Source organism: Chiloscyllium plagiosum, chromosome 37 (assembly GCF_004010195.1).
Source record: "Chiloscyllium plagiosum isolate BGI_BamShark_2017 chromosome 37, ASM401019v2, whole genome shotgun sequence".
NCBI classification, from domain to species: domain Eukaryota; kingdom Metazoa; phylum Chordata; class Chondrichthyes; order Orectolobiformes; family Hemiscylliidae; genus Chiloscyllium; species Chiloscyllium plagiosum.
Genome location: NC_057746.1, coordinates 18013758 through 18025042, shown reverse-complemented (window position 1 = coordinate 18025042; position 11285 = coordinate 18013758). Strand labels below are relative to the sequence as shown.

Below are 11285 nucleotides of genomic sequence, written 5' to 3'. Positions count from 1 at the left end.
GCAACATGACCTCCCAACTCCTGTACTCAATACTCTGACCAATAAAGGAAAGCATACCAAATGCCTTCTTCACTATCCTATCTACGTGCAACTCCACTTTCAAGGAGCTATGAACCTGCACTCCAAGGTATCTTTGTTCAGCAACACTCCCTAGGAGCTTACCATTAAGTGTATAAGTCCTGCTAAGATTTGCTTGAGTTCTCTAGGTACTCTTTATTCCGTTCTATGTGTTTCATTCTGTAATTTTGTGAATAAATTTTTGTCTGTTTTAAAATCTGGTAGTCAACCTAGCTAATTTCCTCCAGGTAATTTTCACTGTACGCCTACTGAAACAAATTGCAAAGTTATAGTCTGGGCTGCCTGCTTAAGAATGTTTTGAGTGGTCTAGTCTAGTCCATAACAATGTGTGGAATGAGCTGCAAGAGCAAGTGGTGGAGGCTGGTACAATTACAGCAGTTAAAAGGCAACTGGATGGTTCTATAAATAGGAAGGGTTTAGAGGGAAGTTGGCCAAGTGCTGGCAAATGGGACTAGATTATGTTAGGATACCAGGTCGGCAAGGACAGGTTGAACCAAAGGGTCTATTTCCATGCTGTATATCTCTATGATTCAATCTAGGGACGGGCAAAAATGCTAGGTAACTAGTGATGCTCACATCCCAAAATTCTAGAAATTTCTGGGGCCTAAGTTTGGAAATTATCCTTGTCTAGGCTATATTTAATGAATTGTATAGCATTTCACAGAGCACAGTGGATGACTTTGTTTGATTTATTATTGTCACCGAGATACAATGATTAGTATTGTTTTGCTTGTTTACCAGACAACTCCTATATTGAGTAAGTACATCAGGGTAAGAGAACAGAATACAGAACATAGGGTTTCAGCTATAGAGAAGGGGCAGAGAACGATCAACTCTACTATATGAGAGATCCATTCATAAGTTTGATAACAGTGGGGAAGAAGCTGGTCTTGAATCTTTTGTTATGTGTTTTGAGACCTTTGTATCTCCTGCCCAATAGGAGATGGTGAATGAGAGTATAACTGGGGTGGGAAGGGTCTTTGTTTATGTTGGCTGCTTTCCCAAGGCATGGGAAATGTAGATGGAGTCATAGAGTCATAGAGCTCTACAGCATGGAAACAGACCCTTCTGCCCAACTCATCATGCTGACCAGATATCCTAAACTAGTCGAGATCCACTTAGACAAAAATGCCATAAGACATATGAGAGAAATTAGGCCATTTCACCATTTCTTTTCTCAACCTTTACAAGTTTCATAACATGCTTCCCAAAGCAGAGAGACAGAATTGAACACAGTATACCAAAAGTAGCCTAACCAATATCCTGTACAGTCTCAACATGACCTCCCAACTCCTATTCTCAATGCTCTGGCCAATAAAGGAAAGTATACCAAATGCCTTCTTCACTATCTTGTCTACCTGCAACTATACTTTCAAGGAACTATGAACCTGCACTCCAAGGTCTCTTTGTTCAGCAACACTCCCCAGGACCTTACCATTAAGTGTATAAGTTCTGCCTGATTTGCCTTTCCAAAATGCAGGCACTTTTATCTAAATTAAACTTCATCTGCCACTCCTCAGCCCATTGACCCATCTGACCAAGATCCCATTGTACTCTGAGGTAACCTCCTTCGCTGATGACACCACAATTTTGGTGTCATCTGCAAACTTACTAACTTAACTGCCTACGTTCACATTCAAATCATTTACATAAATGATGAAAAGCAGTGGACCCAGCACCGATCCCAGCACACCACTGGTCACAGGCCTCCAGTCTGAAAAGCAACCCCCCACCATCAGCCTCTGTCTTCTACCTTCGAGCCAGTTCTGTATCCAAATGGCTAGTTCTCTCCGTGTTCTGTGAGATCTAACCTTGCTAACCAGTCTACCATGAGGAACCTTGTTGAAAGATTTTCTGAAGTCCTTATAGGTCACATCCACTGCCTGCCTTCATCAATCCTCTTCATTAAGTTTTTTGAAAACTTAATCAAGTTAGTGAGACATGATTTCCCATGCGCAAAGCCGTGTTGAGTATCTCTAATCAGTCCTTGCCTTTCTAAATACATGTAAATCCTGATCCCCAGCATTCCCTCCAACAATCTGCCCACCACTGATGTCAGGCTCGCCAATCTATTGTTCCCTGGCTTCTCCTTATAATATTTCTGGAATAGTGGCATCATATTGGCCAACTTCCTGTCTTCCAGCACCTCACCTGTAGCTGTTGATAATAAAATTATCTCAGCAAGGGGCCCAGCAATATCTTCCCTAGCTTCCACAGAGTTTTAGAGTACACCTGATCAGGTCAATGGAAGAAAACCTGGTTTTCATGATGGACTGGGTTTGGTTCACAACTCTCTGTAATTTCTTGTGGTCTTGAGCACAGCAGTTGCCGTACCAAGCTGTGATGCACTCAGATAGGATGCTTCCTCTGGTGCATTGATAAAAACTGGTAAGTGTCATTGTGAGCATGCTGAATTTCCTTGGCCTTCTGAGGAAATAGGTCAGAGAGTCCTAGAGCATAGAGACAGACCCTTCAGCCCAAACTGGTCCATGCCAACCAAAATCTCCATCCATGCCAGCCAATCCAATATCCTTCTCAACCTTTCCTATTGATGTACTTGTCCAAACCCCTTTTATATATTGTTAACATACCCGCCTCAACCACTTCCGCTGGCAGCTCATTCCATATGCATACTGCCCTCTGAAGTTGCCCTTTAGGTTCCCTTTTATTCTTGGTAAATCAAATGAAGAGAGTGATGCACTCAGATAGGATGCTTCCTCTGGTGCATTGATAAAAATTGGTAAGTGTCATTGTGAACATGCTGAATTTCCTTGGCCTTCTGAGGAAATAGGTCAGAGAGTCCTAGAGCATAGAGACAGACCCTTCAGCCCAAACTGGTCCATGCCAACCAAAATCTCCATCCATGCCAGCCAATCCAATATCCTTCTCAACCTTTCCTATTGATGTACTTGTCCAAACCCCTTTTATATATTGTTAACATACCCGCCTCAACCACTTCCGCTGGCAGATCATTCCATATGCATACTGCCCTCTGAAGTTGCCCTTTAGGTTCCCTTTTATTCTTGGTAAATCAGTTGCCCTTTAGGTTCCCTTTTATTCTTGGTAAATCAAATAAAGAGATATTAGGAAGAATGATTATTTCCTGGTTTACATTGGCTTCAATTGGTCAAACAACATCTTGAGTTTAAAATTCTCATCCTTACTTCCAAATTCCTCCATGTCTTTGCCTCCCCATCTCTATAATCGCCTCAAGCCCCAAACCATCCAAGGCATTTCTGCTCATTAATTTTGGTCCCCAGACCAACCCTGGTTTTAAGTGCTTCACACCAGTGACAGCACCTTACCTTGCTGAGGGCCCAAGCTTTAGAAATCATTCCTTAAGCCTCTCCACCTTTCTACCTCATTCTCCACCTCAAAGAAACACCTTAAAACCTTGCTCTTTAACTAAGTATTTCATCATCTGAGTTAATATCTCCTTAGGTGACTAAGTGAATTATTTTGCTTCAGAAAGTTCCAGTGAAGAGCCTTGAGGCGTTTCATTACTTTGAAGTGTTGGATAAATACAAGTTGTTGTTGTGAGTAACAACAGTGTGAAGGAGTCTGTTGGTCCCAGTTGGATAGATCATAGAAAAGTACAGCACAGAACAGGTCCTTTAGCCCACGATGTTGTGCTGAGGATTAATCCTAATGTAAAATAAAATAAGCTCACCTACGCACCCCTCAATTCACTGTGCATGTCCAGCAGTTGCTTAAATGTCCCTAATGACTCTGCTTCCACCACTACTGCTAGCAACACATTCCGTGCATTCACAACTCTCTACGTAAAAAACCTACCTCTGACATCTCCTCTACACCTTAAAACTATGACCCTTCATGGCAGTCAATCCTGCCTTGGGGAAAAGTCTCTGGCTATCGACTCTATCCATGCCTCTCATTATTTTGTACATCTCAACAAAGTCACCTCTCTTCCTCCTCTCCAGAAAGAAACGTCCGAGCTTAGTCAGCCTCTCTTTGTAAGACAAGCCCTCCATGGTCAGCACACATAGGGAAGCAACAAAACCTTTCTTACAATTAAAGAGTTTAAAAACTGCTAACATAAATCACCAAAGGTTATATCCATACTGAAGGACATAATACTGATTTGATACAAATGTATGGAGTGTGACATTTTTTCAACACAAATCAGACGTTGACATAACTGTGTTTGAGATAATCAAGAAAAGATAATCAAGGATTATCATATGTGGGCATCTTGGGGGCAATTAAATACATGATGTGATCAGTGGTAGAATAGAAGTCATTTTTAACTTTCTTGATGAAACATTCTCATTTACAAACCTGATATCTTGATTGTTGCTTCTTGTGCAATTCTCAAATCTTCATTCTGTATACGACACTTAAACCTTTTAGTTGATTGTTTTGTAACGACAATGATACTCTGGACATTCACAAGACCATTAGAGTCCTGCTCATAACTTGGTTCAGCTTGTGATAAAATAAGTCCATCTTCACTGATCCACTGTATTTCTGGCCTTGGGAACCATCCACTGGATTTACACACAACCTGGATTCCATTTTCATGATATCCCTTCATCTGGATCCAGGGCTGATGGCCCAAACCTATAATTGACAGAGAGTAGATTCAGAAACAGCAAACGTTAGGAACACTTCCTGTAACCATGTGAATCTGTTTATTTAATGTTATTGATAGGTATCTCATCATTGATTTATCACATGACTTTAATCAGATTATGAATTACATTTTATCTCAGAATATGCTTTTACAGCAAAGACACAATAATTGATATAAATTTATTTAGATTAATTAATTCCTAAGACTTGCACTACAGCTAGATATAAACACTTTCTAAAAGGAGAGGAAAGAAGAAAACCAGTGAGTGAATTTCTGACCAATTATACATGTAAGGATAAATGATACATATAGACTTTAGGGTAAGAATGTAAGTGACACCAACGGATTTTCAAACTTCTGTTTACCATGTACTCCCTGTTTTAACTCCATTTCAAGAGCAGGGTATGGGGTTATTTATATATTAGAGTCAGGTAATTGTAGCAGTAATAGTGCTTTGGGTGCAGTCATCTCAGAAGACAATAGCCCAGTGGTATTATCTAGATTATTAATCCATAGGCACAGGCAATGTTCGGGGAACCTGGATTCAAATCCCATCATGGCAGACAGTTGAATTTGAATTTTAAAAAATCTGGAATTGAGGGTGTAATACCAATCATGAAAGCGACGTTGGTTTTTGGGAAAAAGCCATCTGGTTCACAAATGTTGTCCAGCAAAGAAACCTGTCATCCTTACCTGTTCTGGCCGATATGTGACTCCCGATCCACAGCAATGTGGATTAACTGCAATTAGGGATGGACAGTAAGTGCTGCCCTATCCAACAATTCAAAACTTGTGAATGAATATCAAAAAAAAATGCATCATATTGTAATAATAGTGTAAGAGTTAATTAAGCTACAAGAGTTAAATGGTGATTTCTCCGTTCACAGTATGCAACATTCTCAGTCAAACATTTTACACCATTAGTGCCCACGACAGCAGAACTATCCCAAGTGGCCTTAGGAGTCATACAGAGACGGAGAAGATAGACATATATGATAAGGAATGAGACAAACAGTACCAGGCAGGGCCAGGCTCAGATCAGGTTGAACAGTCATTGATATTAACCTGCAACCAGAGACTTCTATTTCTCATGTGTTTACAGAAAAAGAGTTTGGAGTTTAGATAATGAGATGCCAATGCGACTGAAATGGTAAAATTGCAATTTCTTTTGTATTCCACAGATGTTTATTCTGACTAGTTTAGAGTACACTTTCCTTGAATTATAAACCTGTACGTGAAACCCCAGTGGTCGAGCATTAGAAAGCCCAACAACAGTTTCATTAACGATGATAATAAGATAATGATGGATTTGAGATATATTTCTCAACATTGCTCAGAAAAGGAAATGGTTGAAAATTAAATTCACATATGTTTTCATAGCATGACTGTTGGTGTTGAAGAATAGATATTGCAGGTAGGTAACCAGTATACAGAATGTCACCTCGGTCTGATGTTATTCATTTTTGGGGAAAGCAGGAAAAAAATCCATTCATGCTCACCTCTGAAGGAACAGGTTAGTTTGGCTGATGGGCCTGCTGGAAAATCACATTGGTCAGATTTAACAATACTCAGTCAGATGACAAGGAATGTCTGAGAAAGGGTGTGAAGATAGTGCCAATCTCTTTAACCTGTGCATTCAGCCCCCGTCCTCTTTGAAGCAGCATCAAACAAGCACACAGAGGGACACTTCTCTCCAGCCAAAGTTCCAGCACCTGAGATCCAATTATCCTGGAACCACATCCATTTGTTTTGACAGCCAGAGTGCATTCTGGGTAATACAGTTTGTGCCCACTAATGCCCAGCCTAGGTAACTCCAGCAGGTTTACTTCCCCTAAAGGAGAGCAGAGAACCAGTTGGATTTTTGTGGAAGTCTGATTTCATGTTTTTTGTCTTTGTGTTTTTAAGTTGGAACTTCAAGTTCTCAAATTTTTAGGGTGAAATTTGGATTTCTGTCCTCTGGGTTACATAAGCTCTGTTGTGTGGATGACAAAATGCAATATTGCACATGAGTGGTTGGTTCTAATTTACTGGAACTTTTGCAATTTGAAACTTGGAAGTGAAACCACAAGTCATGTGTCAATAGAATATCTCAATACCATGACTAGATATTCTCATTTGTCTATGGGTATTGTTATTTGTCATGCTTGTGAGAGTCAGGTCTTTTCAATCTTGTTGTCTAGCTATTGCATAGAAACCAGGTTCAAAGAAGCAGGGTTGGTTGCATGATATGGACGGTCAAATTATGTATAATTTTTATACTGAAAACCTAAGCTTTACTTAGACTTCATAAAAAGAAGAATAGAGTACGAAACCCAAGATACTTTGCTAAACCCATAAAGGACAGTTCAATCCGACTGTGACTGTGGTGCCCAATATTTTGGACATCCAAAGGATGTTAGGGGATGGAATAAGAGAAAGGGCCCAGATACAGATAAAGCACCAGTGAACGCAATTCATCTCCATGGCCCTGATCACAAGGGCATCTGCAGTTTCACCTCTGATATACAATATTGCTCAGTTAGATATTCAGTAGTGCAGGGCACAAAGTCCCTTTAATTCTGAGGACTTTTCTTGATGTTTTATCAATGGTTACTATTTGGTTTTTCAGGGGGTTCTTTTTCATTCTCATCAACAATAATAACTCTTTAGTCGTGTTGACTTATGGGGAATTGAGACCATCACAGAAGAATTAGAAGAATTTATTAATTTCCTCAATAATTATCAACCCTCTGTGAAACTTAAAGTTGCGGCAGGTAAGGAAATCATTAATTTCCAGGACACCACAGTGTCAACTGAAACAAGATAACAGCTGTAAGTTAGCATTTTCCCCATAATATTGCACACGTCTACATAAGAAAAATCACAGAGTGCACTGATGAGATCACAAGTAATGTATTTTCATTGCATAAGCAGAAAGCTCAAAGATTTTAAGAAAGCAGTCACTCCCTGAAATTTAAATTTCACATTTGACACAGTGTTCATTACAATGGAATGCACACCTTTAGCCCTACCTGGTACCTCTTAAACATTTGCTGCTTTCGATCCAACTTCCACTTGCAAGGAATTCATTCGCTCAGCAACATGAAATTGTCCTGGATCCCATTCAGCTGAGTAGACCCTTGCCGACAGGTTTCAAATTATTCTCTCTGCTCTGCAGCCTTCCTCTCACCTAGCAGCCCCTCTCTTCTAGTATGCACAGCCTACATCCCTCCACTCCCCTGCAGTCTCCCTCTCCCTCTGCCCCATATTGGCTTTCTCTCTTCTGCACACTCCCTACTCACTCTCTTGCCCCCCACTTTACAAACTCCTTCTCTTCTCCCCATTTACAGCCTCCTTCTGTCACCTTCCATTGCAGCCTCCTTTTCTGTCAACCACTCCTCTTGCAGCCTCCAGAGCCATTCCTGTCTTCTTTTGAGCATCTTCTCTTGACAACCCTCTTTGAGCCTTCTTGTCATCACCATATCCACCACCACCCTATCCCCACCTGAGTTTCTTTCATCTACCCCATCTCCCTGTGGAACCTCTATCTCTGACTGCCCCCTGCTTGGAGTTTCTTTATCACTGCAGCTAGAGAAAGCCAACCAGCCCAGAAACCCAATGGACAACACCTTAGCAAAACTCTCTCCAGCCTGGGCCCCTTGAGAAAAAAGCTTCCTTTTCCTATGCCTACCCAACTACTTACTGCGGCTTCAATCATACACTGTTTATCTCCCCACTTGCTGATGACAAACTCACTTGTGAACCTATCTGCAATAAATGTGAGAGACACCCAGTTTCTGATTAAAGGAAAAGCTCATCATCAATCCTACCCTTCCAATACCGGTACAATGTTTCTCTGGTTGGTTACCCCATGATTGATCAGGGTACTTTGCAGATGGTATCAAGTCAAATATAGTGGATGCCCAAAGAGACTTGAGGATTCAGTTGCATGGATCTTTATAATGTTGTGAACAGGTGTGGAAATTAATCTAGAAAGCCAAGGGGATCTGGGCCTTTATATCCAGATGACTTGAATACAAGGATTCAGAAGTTATGCTGCAGTTATCTAAAACTATGGTTAGACCCCTTTTGGATCCTGTCAGCACATCTGGGCACTGCACCTGTAGTAGAATGGGCAGAATTGGTGAGGAACTTCTCCCCAGTCAAAGACTGGTTGTATCTCCATCTACTGCTGACAGGTTCATAAATGGGTTTGCCATCAATCTCAACAAAAGGCTTCCTTTCTCCCAAGCTTACCCAATCACACACAGTTCGTCCAATCACACGTTGTTTCTCTCTCCATCATCCATGATGACAAAACTGATTCGTGAACCTATCAGCAGTAAATGTGAGAGGCTTTGACCAATCTTTTGATTAGAGCAGAATTTCCTCACCAATTCCGCCCATTCTACCACATGCACAACTGTTCTCTGGTTGGGATTCCCATGATTGAATTTTCCAGGATGTGGATGGAACTGTCAGGGACATGATCATTTGCTGCCCTGTGTCCTTTGAGGTATGACACAGGCACACACCTGAATATAAACCACTCAGATTGTTTAAAAGCGTCACCAAAATTACTGCTCTCATATAGAAAGAGGTGATTATAAAGATAACAGATACATTGGTGGCTAACATTTCAGAGTCTTACAGCATGGAAATAGATCATTTGGTCCAACCACGCTGAACGTAATCCCAAACTAAACTAGTCCCACCTGCCAGATCCTGGCCCATATCCCTCCAAACCTTTCCTATTCATGTACCCATCCAAATCCTTTTTTAAATGTTGTAATTGTACCCGCATCCAACACATCCTCAGGAAGTTCATTCCACATGCGTACCACCCTCTTTGTAAAAAATTTGCGTCTCATATCTTTTTTAAATCTCTCTTTCTCTCACCATAAAAAATGTATCCCCTAGTTTTGAAGTTCCTCACCTTGGGGAAAAGACAACTATCACCAGCTCTATCTATAACTTTCACTATTTTATAAACCTCTATAAGGTCAAAACTCAACCTCCTTCACTCCAGTGAAAAATGTCCCAGCCTTTCTTCACAATTCAAACCTTCTATAAGTTCCTGCAGACTGGAAAGTAACCCCACAGTGTCCTGGCACAGATACAGGATTGGCTGAGTGGCAGAATGCAGAGAGTAGGGATAAAGGAATCTTTTTCAAAATGACAGTTGATGACTAATGGAGTTCCACAAGGGTCAGTATTGGGATGACTATTATTTACATTAGGTACAAACAATGACTGCAGATGCTGGAAACCAGATTCTGGATTAGTGGTGCTGGAAGAGCATAGCAGTTCGGGCAGAATCAGAGGAGCAGTAAAATCGATGTTTCGGGCAAAAGCCCTTCATCAGGAATGGTGGGGTAGGTGGTGGGGTAGGTAGTGTTGAGGTGGTGAATAAACTGCAAAAGGACTTGGTCAGGCCATGAGAGGGGGCAAAACCATGAGAAATAGAATACGATGTGGAAAGTCTGAGGTTATGCATTTTGGGAGGAAGAATAGAGGTGTAGACTATTTTCTAAACAGGGAAAGGCTTCAGAAATTTGAAGCACAAAAGGATCTAGGAATCCTAGTTCAAGATTCTCATGCAGACTCAGGTGTTGGCTAGTAAGGCAAATGCAGTGTCAACATTCATTTCAAGAGGTCTAGAATACAAGAGTAGTTATTCTGTATTGCTGAAGCTGTAAAAAGCTCTAATCAGACCAGATTTGGAATACTTTGAGCGACTTCGGGCCCTGCATCTAAGGAGGAGTTTGCTTGCATTGGAGTGGGTGCAGAGGAGGTTTACAAAAATGACCCTGGAGATAAAGGGAGTGATATATGAGGAGCAGTTGAGGACTCTAGGTCTGTACTCTGCTTGAAGCTGACAGAATATTGAGTGGTCTGGATCGAGTGGATGTGGAAAATAAGTTACCTCTACTAGGAGAGACTGGGATCCAAGGGCACAGCCTCAGAGTGAAGGGACAACCCTTTAGAACTGAGGAGAGAAAGAATTCTGTGGAAGAATCTGTGGAACTTAATACCACAGAGAGCAGTGTCATTGGGTGTATTTAAGACAGAAATAGATTATTGATCGGTAAGGAGATGAAAGGTTACGGGAAGAAGGCAGGAAAATGGGGTTGAGAAACATATCAGTTATGATTGCATAGCAGAGCAGAATTGATGAGTTGAATGGCCAAATTCTGCTTCTATGTCTTATGGCCTTATAGTCACCCTTTAAGAAGAGAGGGAGAGTAAAATTTAGAAGTCTCAACCTGTTAGTTTGATGTTGGATGTCAGCTGTAGGGAAAAAGTAATTATCTATTTTAAAGAATGTGCTAATAGATACTTAGAAAATAATGATATGATTGGATAGTTAGCATGAATTTATGAAATAGAAATCATGTCTGGCAATCCTGTTACAGATTATTTAGGATGGTACTTGTAGCATAGATAAAGGAACACAAGCGGATGTGGCATATTTGGATTTTCAGAAGGCTTTTGGTCATTCCACACAAGAGATGAGTAAACAAAATTTGAACACATGGGATTGGGGGTAATTTACTGGTCTGGATTAGGAATTGGTTAACAGACAAAAGTCTGACAGGAGGAATAATTGGATCATTTTCAGGATGGCAGGCTG

General features: G+C 40.9%; 1 protein-coding gene across 2 annotated transcripts in view; it reads right to left on the bottom strand.

Annotated features, from left to right (window-relative positions):
* The window catches only part of LOC122541328 (butyrophilin subfamily 3 member A1-like), a 109338-nt gene that overhangs the window by 33115 nt on the left and 64938 nt on the right, over positions 1–11285 (bottom strand). For both annotated transcript variants that reach the window (XM_043677993.1, XM_043677994.1), the window contains exon 4: positions 4378–4659. In XM_043677993.1, coding sequence (XP_043533928.1) covers positions 4378–4659 — 282 coding nt within the window. The remainder of the gene's footprint in view (positions 1–4377; positions 4660–11285) is intronic.